This window comes from Meleagris gallopavo, chromosome 3 (genome assembly GCF_000146605.3).
Source record: "Meleagris gallopavo isolate NT-WF06-2002-E0010 breed Aviagen turkey brand Nicholas breeding stock chromosome 3, Turkey_5.1, whole genome shotgun sequence".
Taxonomy (NCBI): domain Eukaryota; kingdom Metazoa; phylum Chordata; class Aves; order Galliformes; family Phasianidae; genus Meleagris; species Meleagris gallopavo.
Genome location: NC_015013.2, coordinates 25775641 through 25799935, shown reverse-complemented (window position 1 = coordinate 25799935; position 24295 = coordinate 25775641). Strand labels below are relative to the sequence as shown.

The window sequence follows — 24295 nt, the reverse complement described above, 5'->3', positions numbered from 1 at the left end:
CCAAGTGTGAATCTTGGTGAATGGTGTTTGGACAAGACCTGGGGGGCACATCATTCTTTCTAATCACCCTTTGGAAGAAATTCAGGGATGGGGCATCCACAATCTCTCTTGGCAGCCTATGCCACTGCCTCAGCATCCTCTGGGTATTCCTTTTTAAAGCCATCCTGCCTTGTTCTGTCACTAGAACTTGTGAAAAGTCAGTTCCCTTCCTGCTTGTAAGCTCCCTTCAAGTACTTGAAGGCCACAATAAGATTTCTCCAAGCTGAACAAGCCCAACTCCCTCAACCTTTCCTCCTAGGAGGGTGCTCAAGCTCTCTGATTATCTTTGTGTCCCTTATCAGGACCTACTCCAGCAGCTCATTGTCTTTCTTGTGGTGGGGACTCTAGGTCTGGAGAGAGTACTCCAGCTGAGACCTTACAAGGGCAGAGTAAAAGGGAAAATAACAGTAAAGTTCAGTAACTTGCTCAGGAAGGGGCAGTTTGGGTAGTAATCAGGATACACAAAAAAAAAAGCTTAGTCTGTTCATAGTCTGTTCATGAGAAAAATAAAATCACGAAAGACTGGAACAATTTTTAATTCTAAATAAAATTTCATTCTCTTCTGCAGTTCTCATTTCTTAGGATAGAGATACTAAGGATACAAATACAACTGTTCTACCACAAGAAATTTAGTTGGGTGAACTAGCAAACACACTATGCCACTGAGTTTTTATTCCTAATCTAGCGTTCCTTAAAACGGTACAGAACATAAAGCAAGGAAACAAAAATAGAAAGTGATGACATGCAGCACATTAAACTGGACCACGCAGTAATTAGTGATTTGTCTTCCACGACTAAATGAATAAATAATTTTTCTTGGTTGCCTTAAGTTGTGAATAAGATGTTGTCTCAGGAGTGGAAGCAAGAGGAATGTTTGCATGAGAATGAATTTGCTCTTGGCAGAACAGGGAGCTTGCTGACAGAATGAATAGTTCCGAAGGCTGCATCTTAGTTCCTGATTCTCAGAAGATATACATGAAGAAAGCAGTCTGAAAATGAAGCATCAATAGAATTTTGTATTGCATTCGCGCCATTTTTTTGCTGCAAATTACAGTAACATTTCATTAATATGTGCCTCATGAGTTACTGAAATACCTTGATATTTATTAAGAGAGCATGTCACCAGCCTCACACGACTTGATTCTTCTCATACATCAGCAGCAGGCAGCTGCTCTCATTCCAATAGTGCAAGCATTCACTGAGCTAGGGTAAATAAGGAAAGGAACCAGATCTTTCAGAAGATCCTTTTCTCCCCAGTGGTCACTGTGCATATTTTCAAGTGCCCAGGGGCGCTGTAAAATTCTTACTGCCCTCACAAGACTATTTCCCCAAAATGGCCATCTCTGGGAGGTTGTCCACTAGCTTTCCTTATGTGCCTTAGGATGGAGGCATACCATGAAAGAGAACTGAAGGCTCAGAGAGATGATTTTTATGTTGCTGCTGCTTGAATGTAAACCTGAGCTGGCAATGTTTGGGGAGTTGCTGCTCTGATTTACCCTGAGGAATGATGATAGTCATGTTGAAGGAGGCAAAACAGTGATCCTCAGGACCCTGCTGCTCCCCTTCTCCTTTCTCCATTTCTGTTCTTGCTTCAAGGCTCTTTTTCTGTCTTGACACCAAGTCTTCCTATTTATATGCAAGCCTTTTTTTCTGCACAGTTCAAAACCCCAGCTTTCAACAAAGTTTCTATAGCATTTGGGCTTGGCAGGTTTTTTGAACAGGAAACTATGTCAGAGGTAAGATAAAAAAAAGGCTGGAAGTGCTACTGCAGTGTCTTGTTGTCACAGTTCTGCTTTTTGTCTGAGAACAACTGGTAAGTGTGCTAAATGTTCTCTAAGAAAAAGACAAGGAGAAAAAGATGCTAGATTTGCTGAAGCAGTAAAAACAGCAAATTCAAGGTCAAGGACCTGTCTTACATAAGCCTTTGAAGGAGTAAATTACTGTGAAATGTTTCTAAAGAAAATAGGAATAAATAGTAAAATAAGAATAAGCCATATTGTGTGCTGCTTGTAAGTATCTTACTGTGATGTGGCATTTGTCTTTGTGGACTTGAAATTGTATCAAATAACTTGGCACTCTGAGAGAAATGTCTTCATTTATCCTTGTTGCATACATCTAAAAACAAATAGTTAAAGAAAAAGCTGGGAAAAGCACTGAGAAATGTGTAAGAGAGAATTTCGAGGAACTGTACAGCCGAACAGTGGTTCTTGGAGAAGTGCAACTGCCTTTCTAATGGTACTGCTATACATAATCCTTCAGAGAGAAAACCAAATTTCTCTTCAAGATTTCAAATGTTAAAGTGAAAATTTGCCAATGAAAGTGAAAATCTTTGATAGTTTGAAAGTTCTTGTAAAAAAGAAAAGTGAGATTTCACTGAGAAAAATGAAAGTAAGAATCCTTAAAAGCAGAATTGATATTTGGGGACTTTGTTAGCCATATATTGCAAGCTAATAATTTGAAGCATTACTGAGTAGAGATGAGGGGTTCGGATTTAGAGTTGGGCATGAGTATTAAAAAAATCTCTTTTCTATCCTCATTAAAAATTGTAACCACTGAGTTACACGTTTAATAAAAGGCAGAAAACCTGGCTGGTAGCTAAGGAAACGGCCTTGAATGTGAGACTGTTTTCTGGCAGGATATTAATTACTATTTTTCCATAACCTACCCAGAGGATGGAATTAATGACACATCAGGAGGTGCAAAGTGTTTTATTTCTAAGGTCAGTAGATCTGCTTCGTTGTCTAAGAGGAGTGCTTAAAACAACAGATTTTTGCTTCTCCAAGGGAAGCTTTTAAAGGAACAATACCATTAGAAATCAAACATACAAAAAGTGTTAAATTATTTTCCTAGGCTATTAGTAATATAATCAAACGTAACGTAAGCAAACTATTTTTAATGTAAGCAAGCTTTGTTTTGTAAACAATAGAATTTTTATTTGGACTTTCATTTCCTTATTTATTAGAATTGAAAAGAAAGCATGGAAGTCAGTCTGACTCTTGTTTGTTTTAGCGGTTAATTTCAGAGTTTCTAGACAGGCAAGGTCACCTTGATGGAGTATTTCACCATAAAAAGTCAAAGTGTGTTCTTAAGTTTGTTTCTACAGCAATAGCAGGTACTTGCTGTAATTGTTGAGCTAATGAGTAAGAGTTGCAGCTTTGCCACTGGGGAATTCATGCTTAGTTATGATTTGCTTGGCCTAGCGAGAATCTTTTTATATAAGTGGTGAACTGGTTATATGTATTTATTTGTAAAATGTGTATTACAGGGTTTTGGATATGAAATTACTCATCCAGGAAAGAGTAGCTTGCACCTTCCAGCAGGAGGAGCTTTTTGTTATGAATGAGAACCAAGCACAGGAGGAGCCCAGCACCCTTCATAGACCTCAGAGGTGCAGACTTCTGCCAACACAGACCTCATCCATTTGTGTGCTTTTCTGCAATACTGAAATACACTGAAAAATGGGAAAACAAATGCTCCAATATACGACTGATTTACTCATTGATTTCAATTTAGTAGTGCTTTGAATATGTACTGTTTTCATTTTTGGGCCTTACTGGAGGACTTTTTGTCCTGTTTATATTCCTTTCCCACTTCACTAGCATATGCACAGGTGTCTATATTGCAGCATATTTTAAAATGTAGGCATGCTTCTCATGGCAGTTCTCCTGTCTAGTATCAGCAGCTGCATAATTCTTATACGCTTGTGTAGGAAAGCACTTGAGAACTTTTACCTTAGTTTGAGCATTGGCAAAGGTACAGACTTGTAAAAATGCACCCCAAGCCCATATCAAACAGTGTGTGGAAAAAGCAAAGATATTATACCATCATGAAGGAAGGACAGCACTTAAAAAGAAGGATATCTGGCTGCTTTGGTGGCTTACTGTCTGGTTTGTTTCTGTTATATCTAGGTATTTTCACCTAAAGTCAGTAGCAGTAGCATGGCTGCTAGTGAATACCAGTTTCCACAGGCATTTCCAAAATCAGCATTATATTTGGTCTAAATATTTTTTTGGAGGAAAGAGGTTTGAGTTTAGTTGTTTTTCTAATTTTTTATTTGTCTCTGTGTGTGTGTGACATTAGTAAGCACTTGGGAATAGAGAGTAGTCTTTTTACAGTGAATATCATATTCCTCCTTATTCTTGCATTGAAAATGCAGAGAGATTTTCTGTCTATATGGAATAACATACTCAGGCTAAAAAATAGTTATTTATTACCATTTGAAAAGAGAGGCTCCTGGTTTTTGATTACCACTCAAAACCTGCGTTTAGCCCTAGCAAGGTCGAATGTGTTCAACCTTGAAACTCTAATGTTAGGTATGGATAACCCAAATTAGGTGGCTGCATAGGAGCTACAAAACCTATTTATTCTCTGTTTAAAACCTGCGCTTGTGATCATATATGCAGAAATCTGTCAGATATCTTTAAGATATTTTCCTTTAAAACGTGGGATATTTGTAGTTGGATGAAATCACTAAATGTTATTACTTAACTGAGAGGTGAAGTTTGCCTAGGTGAAGTTGCGAAAGCTTTTACAGCTCTTAGGGCAGCTTTTCAGGCTTCATGTTAGAAATTAGCTGCTCCTCATTCTCATTGCTGATTCTTTTGGTAATGTTTGAATGTTTGGATCAATAAGTGTTTCTAAATTGAAAAAGTGTGACAAGGGAAGGGAGAAGGTAAAGTATGTGCAGAATGTTTGGTTCTGCAGAAACTGCTGTGCTTTTTCATTTACTCCTAATTCTAAATCTATGAATAAATCTGTGGCTCTAAAGAAAAGAATTTAGAACAAAGATAAGTGGATTTAAGGAAAAGACACCACAGTGTATTACAAAATAGAAGCATTATTGCCAAAATCATGGTCTAGCTAATACATACTGTGAATTCACATTGATTTTAAACATAGAAATTACATTGCTTATAAATTGTATTCTCCCTCAACTGACAGCATTTTAACTTAAATGTTCTGACCTCTACTTATTTGCATTCTGAAGTTTGGTTGGGGGAGGGAGGGGCGAGTTGTGCCTCCTCTTAACTTCAGCATTGCTTTATTTATCATTTCTCCTAGAGCTTTTTTATCTCTTGCCCAGCTACCAAATGAGTTAAATGAGCATACTAAAATATGTAAAGTCAGTACAATAGAAAAAAAAAGAAAAAACATGGAAAATTTGACTGCCCAAATCCTAATCTGTTCCAAATTTATCAAGCTTGATTCTGGCCTCGTTCTAGCTATATATCAAAAAATTACTCCCCTGATATTAATTAAATGTAATCAGATAAATGGTTAGGAAGGGCAAATCCTGCTTGACCAACCTAGTGGCCTTTTATGATAGTGTCAGTGCATCAGTGGACAAGGGAAGAGCCACTGATGTCATTTATTTCAGTTGCAGTAAGGCTTTTCTCCACACTTCTCTCCAAATTGGAGAGGTATGGATTTGATGGGTGGACTGTTTATTGGACGAAGACTGGCTGCAGGATAGAATCCAGAGAGTAGTGGCCAGTGGTTCAGTGTTTGGATGGAGATTGGTGATGAGTGTTGTCACCCAGGGATTGGTGCAGGGCTGATACTCTTCAGTGTCTTTTTCAATGACACTGACAGTGGGATCAAGAGCACTCTCAGTAAGTTTGTTGATGGCAGCAAGATGAGGGGTATGGGGGATGAGATGCCATCCACAGAGATCTAGACGTGGTTGAGCAGTGCGCCCAAGTGAACCTCATGAGGTTCAACAAATCCAAATGCAAGATCCTGCGCCTGATTCGAGGCAACCCTCACTACCAGTGCAAGCTGGGGAACGAAAGGATTGAGCACAGCTCTGCTGAAAAAGACCCAGGGGTGCTGATGAATAAGAAGCTGGACAGCCGGCACTGTGCCCTTGCAGCTCAGAAAGCCAAGTGTATCCTGGGCTGCATCAAAAGAAACGTGGCCAGCATGTCTAGAGAGATGATCCTGCCCCTCTGCTCTGCACTAGTGAGACCTCACCTGGAGTACTGTGTCCAGGTGTGGATTTCTCAGTACAGGAGATACACAGACGTGTTGGAATGCATCCAGAGGAGAGCCATAAAAATGACCCATGGAATAGAACACCTCTCCTACAAGGACAGCCTAAGAGAGCTGCGGCTGTTCAGCCTGGAACAGGTTGCGAAGTGACCTGATAGTGGCCGTTCAGTATCTAAAGAGGAGCTACAGGAAAGAAGAGTACAGACTCTTCAGCAGGATCTGTGGTGATTGAAAAAAGGGAAAAAATCTTTATATAGTGTGGGTGATGAGGCACTAAAACAGGTTGCCCAGTGCTGTGGTTGATGCTCCGTCCCTGGAGACTTTCAGGGTGAGGCTGGATCAGGCCCTGGGCAACCTGATCTAGCTGTAGTGTCCCTGTTCATTGCAGGGGAATTGGGCTAGATGGTCTTCAGAAGTCCCTTCCAACTCTAAGGATTCTACAGTTCTATGAAATGAAAACAAAATTAGGAACGTACTTTTTCCTTCCCTGTCAAGATTTTCTGTTCTGCTGTTTGAATATTACAAAATTATGGAACAAAAAGCATTATTATATCATGAACAGTGGCACATAGATTACACAAAATGGCTGACTGACTTTGGGATAAGTCAAGATGGTAAAACAGCTTCACTAAAGAGTTTCAAAGAGCATGAGAGATTTTTTTTTTTTTTTAAATGCACAATGATTGAAATACTGCCTTCTCAGTATTTCCTAGTCATAGATTAATAGAATTGTTAAGGTTGGAAAAGACCTCCAAGATCCAGTCCAACCATCCACCTGTCACCAGTATTTCCCCACTAAACCACTAAACTGTCCTTTAGAACAGCATCTAAACGTTTCTTGATCACCTCTGGATGGTGATCAGAACAGGGCAGCCTATTCCAGTGGCTGACCACTTATTCAGAGAAGAAATTTTTCCTAATACCCAGCATGAATCTCCCCTGGCACCGCTTCATTCCACTCTCTCTAGTCCTCATCCCATTTAATTCTACCTGGATTAAATTAAACTTTTTTTTCTCATTACATAGTATGCATTTTCAGAGTGTGGCAGTAACAGAGGAACAGTGCCTTTTCTTACCCCTTTCTGTGGGATGCATGCTATGATAAGCCAAGTTACTTTCTTTTTTTTTTTGATGGAGATACACTGGCTCAGGAGGTATCGGTTTTATGTTCACAGAAAAAAAAACAAACCTCTCTCACACAGCTAAGATTTAAGAAGAAGTGGCTCAGAAACAAGTACATATTTTCTATAAATTTTATATGACAGCAAGGAACAGTGACATATTCCAGTAACATTAACAGGAGTGAAAGGAATCAGCAAATTTAGGATTAATTTAGGCTATGAATCTTCAGGAAATCTGAGGGAAAGTCCTTGCACACATTGTAGGGATATTATCAGACATTGTACTGTGAGACTTTGATGCCAGGAGGCTTTTTCTTACTGCAAGAATTTGTGTGTATTGTAGAGAACATATTCTCTTTTGCAAAGATGTAAATGCAAATGCTCTGTTTTAGAAAGAAAAAGCATTTGCGTGGCTTTCATAAAAACTAAAAATGTTCCAGAATAAATATTGTAATCTTTTTGGTAAAAAGAAAATTATAATTGGAATAATGATAATTTCACCTAGAAATAGATGTGAGGATACATAAATTATCTTTTATTCAGCTTCAGCACAGTGATGACAAATATTTCCAGTCTTGCAAATGTACTTAGTTGTCTCTTGTGGGAGCTGTTCTTTAGAAAAGCAGTGCCTGTAAGAGGTGCCACTGAAAGCACCATTTTTCTGTTTTTGTGTTTTAATCCTGTCATCTTTAATTCATTCTTCTTTCCATTTGTAGCTAAAGCTTTCACTAAACTATTCCGTTAGGAAAAAAAGCCACTTAAAGAGGTGGACTGGAGGCAGAGTAATTATGAGATTTGCCCATTATTACCACAAAGTGTATAAAATTGCAACTCAGAGCTGCAGAGTTCTATTTCAGATTTCTCAAGTCATATCAGGGAAATAATTACAGTGTCTATAAGATACGTATAATTAGATGTGGTAATGGGAGTTCAGAAGTCCTTTTATGAATGTTTAGAAGTATGAATATGGCAATGCTGACGCCTTGTGATACCTGATTTTCCTTCTGCTTTCTTTTCTCAGTAAGTGCTGACTATTTCTTTGAGATGCTATCATAGCGTTATCTTATAAATGGGCTTATTCCAAGAACAAGGAAAATCAAACCTGTGACTTATCAGCACTTACCAGCCTGTAAATCATCCTGGCATAGCTATGTTGCACTTTAAAATAGTAGCATATATATAACCTGGAGATAATGTTATTTATTATCAACTGGTTGGGGCAGCATGTGGAGTAGAATTAGCTGTTCTGTGTCACCTGCTTGGCATTTTGGTGCAGCTGTAATGCTTTCATTGACATCCTTAGCATGAATGGGGAAAACAGAAGTGAACTACATATAGATTAAGTAAACTGAATTGTCTTTGTAGTTGCTCCAAACTTGTTGGAAAACTCTTGGAGTTAAAGCCATCTTTTATGTCTTTCAGAAGCCATTGCTTTCTGCTCATCATGAGAAGACATCTCTTCCTTACAAATATCTGTTCTCCCACTTTCCAGGCAGCTGGCCTGCCTTAATACATGTATTCTCTGGAGTTTGTACTGAGTTCTGAGTGCCGTGATAGAGTGTTTCAGTTATCTCATTGTTAAGGGTTATTGCTTTGACAGGGATGGTATTTTCAGTTTACCTACCAATCACTTTTAAAATAATACAGGTTAAAATAACTGTATGGGAGCTGCTCCAAAAGTAATGTCCTCTATTTTATTATGTGGGCGCACAACATCAGAGGCATGTGTTGGTGGTATGGCAGTAGAGACTGAACCTTTCCACCAACATTCTATCATATTTGGTTGCTGTGTGACAGATGGCAGCAGAGGAGCAGTCTGGCAAAACGCCGTCTGACATGGGAGTGTGAATGAAACAAAGATGTGGAACTGAATTCCTCCATGAAGAAATGGCACCCACTGACATTCATCAACACTTGCTGAACATTTATGGAGACCAGACAGTGGATCTAAGCACAGTGAGGTTGCGAGTGCTGCATTTCAGCAGAGATAACGGCGACAGTGGGTCACCTTTAATGATGCAGATTTTAAGAGTATGGCATGTAAGCTCTTGTTCATTGCTGGTGAAAATGCATAGCTAATGGTGTTGACTGTGTTGAAAAATAGTGCTTTGTAACTGTTGTAGTTTCCATGGAAATAAATAGGAGGCATTACTTTTGGAGCACGTAATTTATAAAACAGGAAACTATTTTTAAATGTTTTTGAGATGTAACACAACAAATAAAGAAAATTACACTTATGTTTATTTATCCTTATATCAGCTCCAAAGCTTTTCTCATTCTTTCTGGTTGTTTGTGGGATTCATCTTAATCGTGTGGCTGGGTGTCATGTTCTTATGCGTAGTAAATGTTTTCTTACGCAAATTCAACATTTTTATTCATGGTACTGAAATCTTATCTGGACACATATGTTTCATTTATACCTAGTCTGGTCTACAGTTTTGTTCAGATTCACATCATCCCCATGATTGCATGGATAAAGCAGTTCCCTCCTGATGGCTGTCACTGACTGTGGAATGGCCCTGAGCTCTATTAATTTGTTAACCTACAAACTAACAATGTGCTGTGAGGTTAAACACTCTGCTTTGTCAGTCAGGATAGTGTTTGTGATGCATGCTTAGTGTTTTCATTCTTTGAATCTGACACTGTATTAAAGCTGTAGGTTGTCTGTCTTCCTTTCTGTCTTCCTTAAGGAAAGAAGCACTGCTGTATAGTATAGTTGTCGTAACTGAAAGGAACTCATTTATATTTCTTGTCTTTTTCATCATCTCACCCAACAATATCTAGAAATTCTTGCTTGTGTTTTCCAGTTGCTATTTCATGGAAAAACTGTGTGGTTCCATTAACTTGTTAGACTGTATATAGTTTAGGTGGAATGTGATCATTTCTTTTTAACCCTTTTTGACGCTTCTAATTTTGAAACTTGTTTTGTTATAGTTAGATATCTACTAAGATCAGGTGCTTGATTGGTTCTGGGGTTGTGGCTTTGATAGTAACGTGGCACTGGATATGTGGGGAAAAAAAAGTATTCTTCTCATTGCCTTGTTTTGTTTACCTACAAAGTTGCTATGAGAAAAAAAAGAACAATTCAACTTTTTAATGCTTTTCCATTAATTAAATCACTGTGTAAGAGTATATGCAGTTTTGGTAGATGATGCATCAAGATCTGTGCCCATTATTTGAAGCTTGTCTATCTAACCAGCCATAATGCTGGATTGGATGACCTCCAGAGGTCCCTTCCAACCTATTACTCTATGATTCTGCTAGATGCAAAAACAAAGGTGGTGCCAGACATTTAACTGTGTAATTCACCTAAGTTTTTCTGTGATGTGTGTGGTATATACTTAGACACATTTCACTCAAAAAAGGTACTGTTCTAATTCCAGGAAACTTTATAGAAAAATTCAGACCACGTTTCTGTAATGTGGAGTGCACTGCTGTTTCTTCTGGGGATCCAAATTTTCATAAAGTTGTTCTACTGAAAACTTTTGAGGACAAAAGTTTGTGGTGTGAAAGATGTGAAAAGGAAGGTGCGAAACAGAATATCGCAGTCCTTTCAGCAAGTGAAGGCTGAAACCTTATGCAAAATAATATGTAAATTAGTTGTTAACTAATTTTAACTTTTACAACATAGTGATACATGAAACTTTATACTTGTTAAGAGACTGGAATATTTTTTCTCTATATTCATCATGCTGGGATTAATTAAGTTTACCATATTTAGCTAATCCTACAGCTAAGTAGCATTAGTTAGTCTTTGCAATTAGAAGATAACCTCAGTCAAGAGTTTAACATGAATTCACATCAGTAGTCCATGAGTGTCTGGGCCAACAATCTCTGTTTAAATTTGGAGTTATTATAATTATTAAGTTTATTCAGGCTAAGCATATTCTCCAGTGGTACTCTCTTTCAAAACTGCTATAATAAACAACTGCTATAATAAAGTAATATAAACAAAAACTTATGCACAGAAATGACCAAGATAGTTTTTTTCCGTTCTGTAACAAAGTGCATGGGTGGGAAATCATAGAATTTCTCAGCACCGAGACATAATCTGTACTACAGTTTTTAATTGATTTCCGCATTGCTATGCTTGAGGTTTTTAAAGAAAGTCACAAAAAATGCTCTGGAGAACAACCTCAAATATATTATGACAAGATTTGAATTTGGGCTCAGTGAGAAAAACCTGGTCTAGGAAAGGGGTTTGACTCTGAACAGTGCACATGCAGGCAGTGTGACAGGTTCGGAATGATGAATGTACTAATGGTGAATTAACTTGACGGACAGGTTAAATATGTGAAAAGTTACTTCTGAGGAGAACAGAAACAAAATAAGAGAGAGACAGAAAAAAGAAAGGATAAACTTTCATCAGTGGCCATCTGGGAAGCCCTTAGATGAGCATCCTTCCCCATGCATCCTTTCTAATGCAGCACGTGGTTCTCCCAGTAACAGTTTTCCTATAGTGACTGTGTGGTTTTCTCTGGGACCTGCTCAAAATCCAGGGTTGCTGTGCCTGCATATGATGCTACTAGTTATGCCTGGACCATGCTTATGCATGGCAAATGCTGCATGATACTGTATGAATATTATTGGGTCCCCTAGTATTAACCAAACCCAAAGAAAGAAAAAGAGGGGAAAAAAGAAGTGATATTCATACTAGCAGCAACCCTTTCCTGTGAGAATTTACCTTGGCAATGCTGAATTTACATCTGCTATGGGCATAACCATGTGAAAGCAACTGAATAAGAATGAGGAAAAATATTGCTGTGGAGGCTCTGGAAGTGGTAGTTTGGGTATGAAGTTGCAGAGCTGCTAGTGGAAGTCAGGTTTCAGGGTTGCAAGTAGAAAGTTCTGAGTGATACTGAGATACCAAAGTCACTGTGCAACAATCACAGTAGTGGTAGACCTGAAAACCTTTGTGAAAGGCAGGTGTCATAGAGGGTAATGTATAGTTTTAGTAAGTGCTGTAGAACACATTTTAGCATCAAAAGCATTAAATGCTATGTTTCTATGGGTTTTTCTTCCCCAAAAGTTTACCAAGTTTTGTCCATTTTTCTGATGTCATACACAAATAGGCATTTTGTTTCTAATATTAATAAAATTTTCCAGGGATTTGTTACGTCATATTTTGGCAGCTCTCCTAAAGAAGAAATCTCTTTCCTTCCTTTCTTTTAACATCATACTATTACAGTTCTGTACACAATCACAATATTTCATGGCAGTCATTGAGAGGTTCTTTTGCTTAACGCTTTCTTGTGCTTGTTATGTAGTCTGCCCAAAAATATATGCCTGGGGAAAAGCATAGTCTGCAAAAATGAGCCTGTTAATCAGGTTTCTGGAAGTGGAGTCAAACTGCTCAGCTATTTCTATTTGCTGCATCTTTCCTTTGCAGCACTTTCTGTCTTGAGCTGGTAAATGATGTTATTGATCTGTGCACTGTTGATCTGCACAAAAGAAATCAAAGCTTCATTTGTTCAGGCTCCTTACTATTCTGTTTTTTTCTAACAGACACGCCCCACTCATGACCCTTTTTCCTTCTTCTGGTTATTTGCCCCCTGTTAGGACAGCCACCACAGAAAATGTCATCTTGCCAGATGTGCTGCCCTTTGCTGACCACCTAGTTGTCCTTTGTGTGACTCAAGGAAAGGAGGAATTCTGCTCTCCAGAAGGAGAGAATATTCTTTTCCATTATCATCTGCATGTTCCTGCGTGATAGTAGATAAGGTCAAGAAGAGAAATGCCCTTTTTCCCTGCAAAGCTTTGGAATACATTTTGCTCTCTGAAACATCTTGTGTACATCAGCATGTGCAGCTACAATTACTGCTCTGCTGAGCTGCTATACATTTTTGCTTCTCATCATGGCTCCCTTTTTCCTTCTTCACTTTCAAGTATTGATCTTGATGGGTTCTCTGATAACCACTACTACAGAGGACTTCCAGGGCTGCCCACTGTGTTGTTCAGGCTGCTTTGATGGTTGTAATATGTGACAGTAACACATATCTATCAGGACTCAGACCTCCTTAGGATGTTTGCATTGTACATGTTCGTGTCCTGGCCTACATTAGGAAGAGCACTGTCAGCAGCACCTTTTACTGCTCAGCACTGGTTAGGCCAAATCTGGAGTGCTGTGTCCAGTCCTGGCCTTCTTAGTACAAGGAAGATGGGAACTGACTGGTGCGAATCCAATGAAGACTCATAAAAACAAGCATCTGGAGCGTCCTTCATGTGAGCAGAGGCTGAGAGAGCTGGGACTGTTCATCTTGAGGAAGAGGAAGCTCAGGTGAAATGTTATCTGTTTGTCTAAATACCTGATTTGGATGAGTGAGAAAAAGAGCCATGCTTTTCTCAGTAGTACCCCTTGACAGGGGAAAAGGCAATGGACACAAATTAAAACACACACAACTCCATCTGAACGTTGGAAAACCCTTTTTTTACTGGAGGCCTGGTGGTCAAACAGTGGAACAGATTGCCCTGAGAGGTTGTGAATCTTCCTCCTTGGAGATCCCCAAAACCTCTTGGGCACTCTCCTGGACAGTCTGCTCTAGGTGGCCCTGAATGATCATAGAGGTCCTGATGACCTCTGGAGATCCTTTCCAACCTGTGATTCTGTGAAATCTCAAGTAGGTAGTTCTATAATACTATCTAGCCACCTAGTGTCTCTGATCTTTGCTCTAAGGGTACCTTTTATATAGACAGATCCAGCATGAGGGATTGATAAAACTGTAGGTATATTGGGAAGGGTAGAAGAAAGAGGGGAACCCTGAAAGTCCCTTCAGAACCTGAAGCATTCACATCCCTGCTGCCCACATCGATGAGTGCATCCACAGAGATAAGTATATTTCTGCAGAAGGGTTCTGAGTGACCTAATATGTAAGCATTTGGGAAAACATGACTTCAGGGAAGTCTGGGGAATGATCTAAAGTGAGCAGATTCATCCTGTTGTTCTGAGCAAGGATGAATTTTTACAGGCTCCTGGCACGACATGCTGCCAGGCTCTGATTCAGATGTGAGATGGAGGCTGCCTCTTAAAGATAACCTCCTGATGTGCTCGCATGTAAAGTGAGTATTGAGTGCTTTTGAAAGTGCTGTTCTGCTGGAGTATCTTTACTGAGAAACTCTTAAATTCTCTTTCTCTCCTCCCCAATTTCAAAGAATGTATTCTATTTTTTTTTTTCCAGAAATGCTATTTAATATAATTGTTTGTATTTTTTAAAAATTTATAACAGTCTCAGTCATCAAAGTCTTTCTGATTTATTTGCTACTGTATTTCAAATGCATACATTTATTCCTAGTTTTCGGTCAGGCATTACACCTGCCAATTTTGTTTGACACTTGTTACAAGTTAGACTTCTTCGCATTAATTTCTAGTGCAAATCTAATAGCTGCAATAGAAACTTTGAAGCACTTTGGAACAATTTTTGAGTTCCCAATGATGAGAAATCCACTGCAGCATTGTTTTAATGTTCCAATGGTTAATTTCCTTTTTTTTTAAAGTGTACTTGTTTGTTTCTCACTTTGAATTTGTCAGTCCCCAGCCTTCAGAATTTACTATATTTTTCACTAGATTGTTTCTTGCCTGTTTTGATAGTTACCAAGTTTTAGACTTCACATAGGTTTTGATTTACGTAACCACATCTAGTAAGAAAACTACCTATTTCATTATTGGAAACTAGAAGTAAACACTTCTGGTAGAGAAACAGGACTGGAATGGGAACATAGGGAAAAAATGATTATTGAATAATGATGCTACCGATACTGCAGTGAAACTGTGCTTTGTAATTTTAAGCATTGCAATTAATTGATGGGGAGAAAAATGGTAATTTAAGACTGTAGTTCCAAGAAGAACTTATATAGAACTTCATGTTGTATAATAGTTTGGATCTCTCTTGATTTTCCCCTTTAGAAATCCATTAACTATAGTTCACTTCAGAATTCTGTGCTGTTATGTAGCATCCTTCTGAAGAGGATGCAGCTTTGACTTGGCCAGGGTTAAAGGAATTGCTACTGCTGTTATGGGTTTCTGCTCTTAATATTTATAGACAAAGCTCAAAAGGGAAACATAGCATAGAGGAACGTTGTATTAATTTTCTCTCGTGCTTTTCAACAGTTTCATCACTAAAAAAGTAAAAGCATAGCGTATTGTCATCTGATCCTGAATACACGTGCCATTGTTGGGCTACATAGAGTTTTGTGAAGTTGTCTTTCTCCTGACAGAGTCCTACCAAAAATTGTAATAGGGTAAATCTGTCTTCTTGACTAATTAGACTTTTCTGTGCTTGAAACAAGACCAGTGACGTGCAGCAGAAAGAGGAGAAGTAAAATGAGGAAGAAAATGTTAAAAGCAAGTTATAGAGTAAGTCAAAGTCTGTTTTTTTTTGTTGCTGTTTTTTTTTCCCCTACTTATGTGTTCAGGAATAATCTTGAGGTGGGTTGAGATGATGGTTGCTATGTCACAAAGTCCCCTTTTCCTATAGGAGGATGGACCAAATGTTGTTCTAGAGAATTGGTTCACTACTGATGGTCTTTGGGTTGCCTGTTCCAAATCCTGTATGCCATTTAGCAATCCCATTCAATGAAAGAAAAGATTCTGAGACATGGAGAGCACCAGATAGTATGCAATCAGAACACTCATAGGTCCCTTATTGTGCAGTTATTTTAAAGTATTCGTTTTCTGGCAGTCAACCTATTTCTGTTCTATCCTCTTTTGCTAATGGTTGTGGCTAATTTTTTGGCAGAGGCTGTAATGAATGTTTGCTTCCTGATGCCATTTAAACCCAGATTTCTAGACAAAAGAAATGAATTATTAGTTTGAAAGCTTCTCAGGAACAAGAACAAGTGATGATTTACAGAGTTGTTTACTACCTCTGTGACAGTCATTAAGAAATAAAAGTTCATGTTTGGTTAAAATTAATGAATTAAGAGTTTATTGTGAACATAATTTTGTGAAGTACATTGCAGCCACATTTTTCGTTCTTGGTTTTTATTCTCAAGGTTTGTGATGTACCTAACACACGAAAAAAACATAGTTTTTATATAAACTAAAATTTAGTTTCTTGTATATTATATCCTGTTGCTACTGAAAATTGATATTTCCTATCACAATTCTCTGCTATCTACTAAATCTACAATGCTTTCTATTCATAAATTGGTTGAACTTTCAATTTTTGTTCTGAAACCTTACGTTATTCTAAAATCAAGGAAGATATTGTGTCATAAATGCTTCTTTTTCTCTTCCTCTTCCCCCTTTTTAAATAAAGTACCTTTGATTCTAAGCATAAGAATATAAATAAAATTCCTGCAGGGTCAGAGCCATTGTCCATCTACCTCTATATTCTGTCCCCAAGGATGTCAAGAGAAGCTGCTATTAAAAGACAGCACACAAGCTTGCTCACTTCCTGTGGTCTGTTCCTTTCATATTTCCCCAGCATCCACAGTTGTGCTAGAAATGTCAGAGGGTCCTGCCCTGTCTTTTTATTATTGTCTTATGGACAAGTAGTCCAGGAATTTGTTTAATCTCTTTTAAACCTGGTGGTACACTGTGACCTCCTGTGGTGGTAAGTTCAAGAAGTTCACAGTCTGGTATATAAAGATGTACTTTCTTTTCATCTGTTTGAAATCAATTCTGTAGTATCACTGAGTGCCCTTTTGTTCCATTATTGCAGGGTTCAGTGAACAGTAGGCCCTTTACCTTTTCTAATGCTTTCATAATTTAAGACTTTCAGAGGTCATTCAGCTTAAAAGGTGATTTTAGCACTCAAGGAATTTTTTAAGTGGGGAACATGTTTTGTTCTTTGAATGTTGCCTGGCTTTTTAAAGTCCAAGTCAGAGGGTTTGACTTCTGGAATTCAAAACATGTGGACTGGCAAAAACCTCTTATGTATTTCCATCAGTTGCTCTCCCTACACAAAGTTTTTATGTACGGTCTGTAGTTTTTATAACTACCCTTCTGACACCTTAATACATGCAGTGTATTAAATCATAAAAATAGTAATTGCTGAAAATTTGTAATATTAGTAAGTTCTGTCAATTATGTTATGAAAATCAGTTATTTGTTTAGAAAAACTAGGGTATCTTCTTTTGTACTATTATGTACATTGAAATCAGTAGCCATAATCCAAGTGTTATTCTTTCCAAGAGAAAATTCTTTGATTACCTGTTAATACTCCCATTACACAACGTCTGAAAACAATCTTATAATGTGTTGGCCCACTTAGTGTGAATATTTGTAGTCTAACCATTTAATTATGGGCTCAGAGTCTTTCTTGAATATACTATGAAAAGGTAGTGCAATTTCCCTATAAGTTTTCCTGTCATTACATGTTTTTAAGAAGCTGTCCTGAACCAGAGATATTTCATTAATTATTGCCCTATTAATGCTGTGTGTATGAAAACTGTGAACAGCGCTTTTCCATAGTTCAGAGTGAAACAGCACACTTAGATTTATGTGCATATGTCAGCACTGAGATATCATACTCCTCAAGGGGAAATTGTTCTGGATAACATCAAGTGATTCTTCCATATGCCGAACAAGTTATGATTAACCTGTTAACACAGTGTTATTAAGGCTGACTAGCTGTGGAAATAGCGAGTCATAGTTGGAACATAACTTGTATAAAACGAGTGATTAGTGTATTTGTGATACAGTTGTTCTCAGTGAAAAAAGCAACAACTCCTGTGTTACTCTATTTGCAAGGAAGCACAACTTAGAGTGGAAAATATGTTAAATTTTCAACGCCAAACACCTGTCTGGGTTAAGGCAATGTCACTCAGAAAAGCAACTGTCAACACTGGTGGGTTGTTCCATGGGCTTCGGACCCTCTACACTATATGGCATTGGAGTCCAAATCAGGGACCTATCCAACAGACATATCTGTGAGCCACTAAGTATTATCTATTTCATGCCAGTTTTCCTACGTCACAGTCATTGGTATGGTTCAGAGCCTGAACTGGCCAGCATATGTCTGGAGATGCTGTGACAAAGTAGCCATGGTTAAAAACATTCAGATTAGGTTTGATTCTTAAAAAAAGAACTACTGTGCAATGAAGATCATTCCATTTTGCTAGATGTGTAAAATGCATAGCTATAATCTTATGCTGTGTCCTGTATCAAGAATGAATTTCTGTGAGTGATCATGATCACTGGTGATATCCCACACTGGATGTCTTCAGGCCTATTAGTGTACATTCACTCTAGTCGCATCACTGCAGCAATCTGTAATTGGAAGTTTCACTGCGCTTCTGAAAGTAACTGCATAAAATCTGCAGAAAAATAGTCCATTACAAACCCATGTAGACAGCCAAATTATGGCAGCTCATCGTCCTTTAGATTGCCGTGGAAAAGAACACCCACTTACATAATTGAAGAAAATCTGGCACTTCTGAGAGAAAAGATGCCCAGAGCAACAAACACACTCAAGGTTGGATAAGCTCTGACAGCCAAGAATCATGGGCAGAAGTCCTGGATACCTCTCAATCAAGGCTGGAAAACCACAGGCTTCCCTGCAAGACATTAACCAAAAGTGAATGCTGTGTGCCCTGATGTGTAACATCAGTGCCCAAATACTCATCTCCAGGGTATGGAAAATGATAAGCTTGTCAGAAAAGCCTGAGAATAAAATTTCTAAAGCAATCCAAGTTCACATCAGGACAAAAAGGCATGTTTTGACTAGTTAGTGGCAGTGATGACTCACATCAAATATTGCTTCCAGCACAATTTCAAAGCAGCTACAGGCTTTGTGGTTATGGCTTGCTTTGGTGGAACAGTTTGCTTTTAATAGTGTCAAAAATACTGCACTGTAAATTAATACTGCATTTACTAATGGATACACATGCCAAGTGTAGACATGCAATGACAGCTATTAGCAGTGATACTCTAGCTTTTGTTTGGCCCTGAAATGGTTGGACTTAATGATCTTTGAAGGTCTCTTCCAACTGAACTGTTCTATTCCGTTTGCTCTTTCAGTGGGATTGTTGAATTCTTCTTGGCATCACTTTGTGTTAGTATTTATATAATATGTATATATTCTGTCAATTCCTAGAAAAATATCATGAAAAAAGTCAAAGACTGCTGTACATTCTATGACTCAGTCCTGGAATCCCAACTCTTTCTACCTAAAGAACCACCCTACACAGAAGTATCGACTTCTGTAGTATCAAACTTATGTGTAGTGACTTCTGAAATACGTTGAGTGTTCCCAAGCTTTACATACTAATTGTGTGTGTTCTGAAGATGAAAGGTAAAGACGTTATATTTCATGGTACTTGGGGAGAATACTTTTGTGCCATGGTGAAATCAAAAAGGAACCTCTGTGATTAACAGAACTCTCAACTTCTTGAATCATTAAACCATTCTTGAAATAGAGAACAGGAATGTTGCCAAGAATCAACAATGCTCGTGGATATGAGCATTTTAGGTGAGAAATTCTGTCTTAGCAATCCAAAGATGACTGATATCTCTTGTATCTTCTCAGACCCAAGTTCCAAAACTGCGTTTTGGCTATCTTCTGGCTATCTTCTGGTGCACATTAAGCATCTGTTGTTTATCTTTATGCCAGTATAAGAATTTGCATATCAGTTTGTTTTCAGTTGTTCTTTAACATGATTCTAATGCAGTTCAGCCTATTTGATGCTGACTAATTGAGCATTTGAAGTCAAAGAGCAACTGAGGTCGTCCCCCTGGACTGCTGTATGGCCTTTGATATGGTCACATGTCACATTCTTATTCAAATTGGAGAGATGTGGATTTGAAGAGTGGACTGTTCAGTGGATAAATAATTGGTTGGAAGGTCACAGCCAGAGGGTTGTGGTCAGCAGCTATATCCAGGTGGAGGCTGATGATGAGTGGTGTCCTTTGTCTTGGGATCACTGCTCTTCAACATCTTTATAAATGAAATAGACAGTGGGATTGAATATACCCTCAGGAAGTTTGCTGATGACATCAAGCTATGTTGTGCAGTTGATACAACAGAAGGGAGGGATGCCATCAAGGGAAACCTGCCTGGACAATCTGGAAAAAGGGGCCCATGTGAATCTAGGTGAGATTTGAAGATGACAAGTGTAGACTGTTTGAGTTGGGGCAATCTAAGGCGTGTACAGACAAGGAGAAGAGCAACCTTGCTGTAATGGACTTGGGGCTCTCAGTGGATGACAGGCTTGACATGAACCAGAAGTGTGCACTTGTATCCCTGAAAGCCAAGAGTATCCTGGACTGCATCAAAAGAGAGATGATTGTCCCCCTCTTCTCTGCCTTGTGAGGGTCCATCTGTAGTGCTTTGTCCAGGCCACAAGAATGATGTAGAACTGTTGCAGAGGGTCCAGGGTGCCGGAGCACCAATCTTAGGGAGAAAGGGTGGGGGAGCTAGGCTTGTTCAGGTTGGAGAAGGATTTGGGGAGACGCCATTGCTACCTTCCTGTGCCTAAAGAGTGCGTATAAACAGGAGGGAAACCAACTTTTTACACAGGCAGATAATGAGAGGACAAGGGGGAATGGTTTCAAACTAAAAGAGAGGAGTTCAGATTAGATGTTTTGAGGACGTTCTTTACTCCCAGGGTGGTGAGGCGCTGGCACAGCTGCCCAGAGAAGCTGTGGGTGCTCCATCTCTGAAGGCCAAGGTTGGATGGGGCTCTGAGCAGCCTAGCTGCTGGGTGGCAGCCCTGCCGTGGCAGAGGCAGTGGAGCTAAGTGATATTTAAGATCCCATTCAAGCCATTCTATGATTTGTGATTTTGTGATTCTACAATTTTATGACTCTGTGAATGCATAGTATTAATGGGGAGCTGAAACTTCTGTAAAGTCTTTCTGTTGGCAGTAGTGGGAAGTAAAATTTCACATTTATTTTGTGTAGAGTTACTGTAAGTTTTTGTAAGTTACTCCATTAAAGTGGAGTTAAGAACAAGTATCATTCCTGTGTTACAGAAGTGCAGCTGATGTTCTAGGTACAGCTAAATATCACAAAAAATATTGCAATGCACCACATTTTTTTTCTGTTCTTAGTAGTCTGTTTTATGTTGTAACAGCATTGTATTTTACCCTATATCCACCGATGAGTTCTAGTACCAGGCATATACCTCGTGAGTCAGGTGGATTGTATAGTTTGGCTATATAGTCAAGCCATATTCAAATATATAAAATGGTCAGGTCCAATTCAATTAGAGAAGAATAACTTTTTATTCTCTAATAACAAAATTTTCACGAATATGCATATGACTTCTGCCCCTAGGTCTAAACTTGGGAACATTTAATCCTTGTTTTCAAAGTCCCTGGGACTTGGAGGTATTTGGAATATTTCTGCCAGAACTAGAGCTCAGGGTTCTTCTTAAACCAATTTTTTTTTTAACAGGAGACGTGTCTGAGACAGCTAGTGTTACATGCCTTTCTGGTATTTACCCTCTGGTCATGTTATGTCTATATTACAAGACCTTTCACTTTCATTCTTACCACCTAACTCACTCAACTTCCTCCCCAGTGCTGATACCTTTTATCATGACATAGAAGAAAATGAGATTGCTTTAACATGATTTATTTTCAACAAAATCACATTTGCTTTTACATATGTTTTTTCTTAACTCTTAATATACTTGCCTATGAGTTTTTTATTATTATTTGGTCTGTTATTGTTCCAGGAATTGAATCTAAACCAACCAGTTCTTTTCTCCATTTTTTTCCCAGCCTTCTAAAGGCATTTCTCTCTTCCAGCCTGACAGAACATTCTACATCTTTCCCAAGTTTTGAGATGACAATGTTAGCTCTCTTAGTATCACAGCTGATTTTTACTAGGCCAGGATAATTTGAAAACACCATACTTCCATAATCCTCTTCTTACTTAGAAATTTTTAAAACCTCTTCCTTACAGTTAGTTTTATTTTAACATCTGATCACAGTTAAAGCTTTCAGAGAGGACTGAAGAGAGATATCAAGTGCTTCTGTTCTTCTATTTCCTTATACTATCAGCTGATAGATTGAAAGAGTACAGTAGCAAAGCGTGTTTTTTTTTTTTTTCTTCTTTATTTTCCTTTCAGTTCCCCATGGTTCTATTTTGTTTTGTGCCCTGAACATTTTGTCTCTGTTCCTGTTTGCATCTACTTCTATGTGATCGCTGAAGAGCTTGGGTTTCGTCAGATTGGTCTTTTCCTGTCCTTCCTAGATGTGGTGATAATGTGTTTTTAGGGTATGCCAGGTAAAATTTACATGTCTGCATACAGTGCAGGTTGGGCAGGAAAGCAGTGAGATACAAACATGTGGGCTGCAGAAGATACCAATAGGGAAAAAAAAAAAACACGATAAGACCGTGAGAAGAATGCAACTGCAGTACAAAGCAATGAGACTTGAGCGTAAGGGATGATTGGGCAGAACCAAAAGGTTATCAGAAAGGAGCTGAACTAATCTTAATGGAGGAATTAGAGAAAGATGAGTGGAGAACAGAAATGGAATTCCTTCCCCATCCAGTTCCTTTTCCAAGATGGGGAAGAAGATGCCTCCACATTCTGGCAGGTATACATATATTAGGGTTCAGTTTTGGTTATCAAATGCAGGTGTGAAGGAAACAAACTGACAATGAGAGAAGTAAGCAGCAAGTTATTATTGCTAATGGCCGCTTGGGATCTGTCTGAGTTGAACACTGCAGTTGTAGATGGTAGATGATGAATAGACTGATAAGTCAACTAAAACAAATGGTAAGGCTTACTTAGGGACATAATACGCAGATTGGTATGTTTCCAGAGACGCCTACTTAAGTATGCAGAATCTTTCTCTCAAATCCAGTTGTGCTTGCTCAAATATGTGATGGAGTTTGGAACATATATATACCATCAAATACATAATCTTGTGTGTGTGTAATGAAGAAGTACCTTTTGCTGGTTCAGTCTGGGATATGCATATGAAGAATTAGTTTCACAACGTTAGTGTGAATACTAGTATCCTCTTCCAAGAAGCTATTAGTAAATTCTGCTTATGGCCTGTTTGTCTGAAGTTATTTTCCATGTCCAAATATATGTAGTGTTTTAATGGTATTTGACATTCATTGTGTAGATACACAAAATGCTTCTCTGAATTGAGGATTTGGATATAGTCTTATATAACTTTATTTAACCTATACAATACTGTGTATTAAATTTTGATGTTTTAGTGCATCAAGGTGAATGAATTGTTCTGCCTTACAATTCCTTAGACCCTGTGGAATGATTTGGCAAAGTAATTATTTTGCAATGCAGCTTTTAATCAAAAACCACTAATCACAGGAGAACTACACTCTTTACTGTAAACAAAATGGCTAATACAGTAAAACCTTGAAAAAATAAAGTCAATTTTGAAACGTTAGAATGCTGTGGATTTTTTTAATCATGAAGTTGAATCTTGAAACTGCACTTTTAAAATTACATGCAATGCAATTTCCTCAACATTTTCTTAAATTAGTTCTCTAAAATCAACCTTCCTTAGTGGTTAACAGAAATTTTCTTGTATTTAAAAAAAAACAACAAAGAAAAACCAACAAAACCAAACAATGTATAACTTTATTCTGATGAGAGTTTAAAATTCAATGTTATTTTTTGAATGTTATTCCAGAGTGAATTTGACATGCTTCTTTTTTTTGTCTTGCTGTCTTGCACAGGTATCATTTTTCTTGTTCATTATTTTTGTGGTGTATACCATGCTGCCCTTCAACATGAGGGACGCTATAGTTGCCAGCGTCTTGACCTCTGCATCTCATACGATTGTGCTGAGCGTCTGTCTATCAGGTACAGCTGTTATAAAGGAGCACTTGGTTTGGCAGGTAGGTGCTTTATGAAATTAATGATTAATTGCACACTTAATATCCCAGTAAGTAAGACCATGAGTTTCCCAACTGGTTCTTCTCCATTTCTGAATTGCCACAGACTCAATTCATAGCTAGCCACTCTCTAATCCTGAAGCTGTCAGCAGTGTTATGTCTTGCTGAAACACGCGCTTAAGTGGTAGAATCTACAGCCACACACACAGTGCTTAGTGTTAAGATTATCATTGATAATAAAGAATTCTGTGATATAGCCTTACTCTGGTAGGTGCATTGCCACACATCTACATAAAACACATTTCTTCTCACCTCATCAAAACCTAACTTGTAGGCTTAAAAAAAGAATTTTTTTCCAGGTAGCAGTGTTGTTTTTGACTCA

General features: G+C 38.2%; 1 protein-coding gene across 1 annotated transcript in view; it reads left to right on the top strand.

The window, feature by feature from the left end:
* The window catches only part of ADCY2 (adenylate cyclase 2), a 193904-nt gene that overhangs the window by 20403 nt on the left and 149206 nt on the right, over nt 1-24295 (top strand). Inside the window, exon 3 of the mRNA XM_031552698.1 lies at nt 23755-23916. Coding sequence (XP_031408558.1) covers nt 23755-23916 — 162 coding nt within the window. The remainder of the gene's footprint in view (nt 1-23754; nt 23917-24295) is intronic.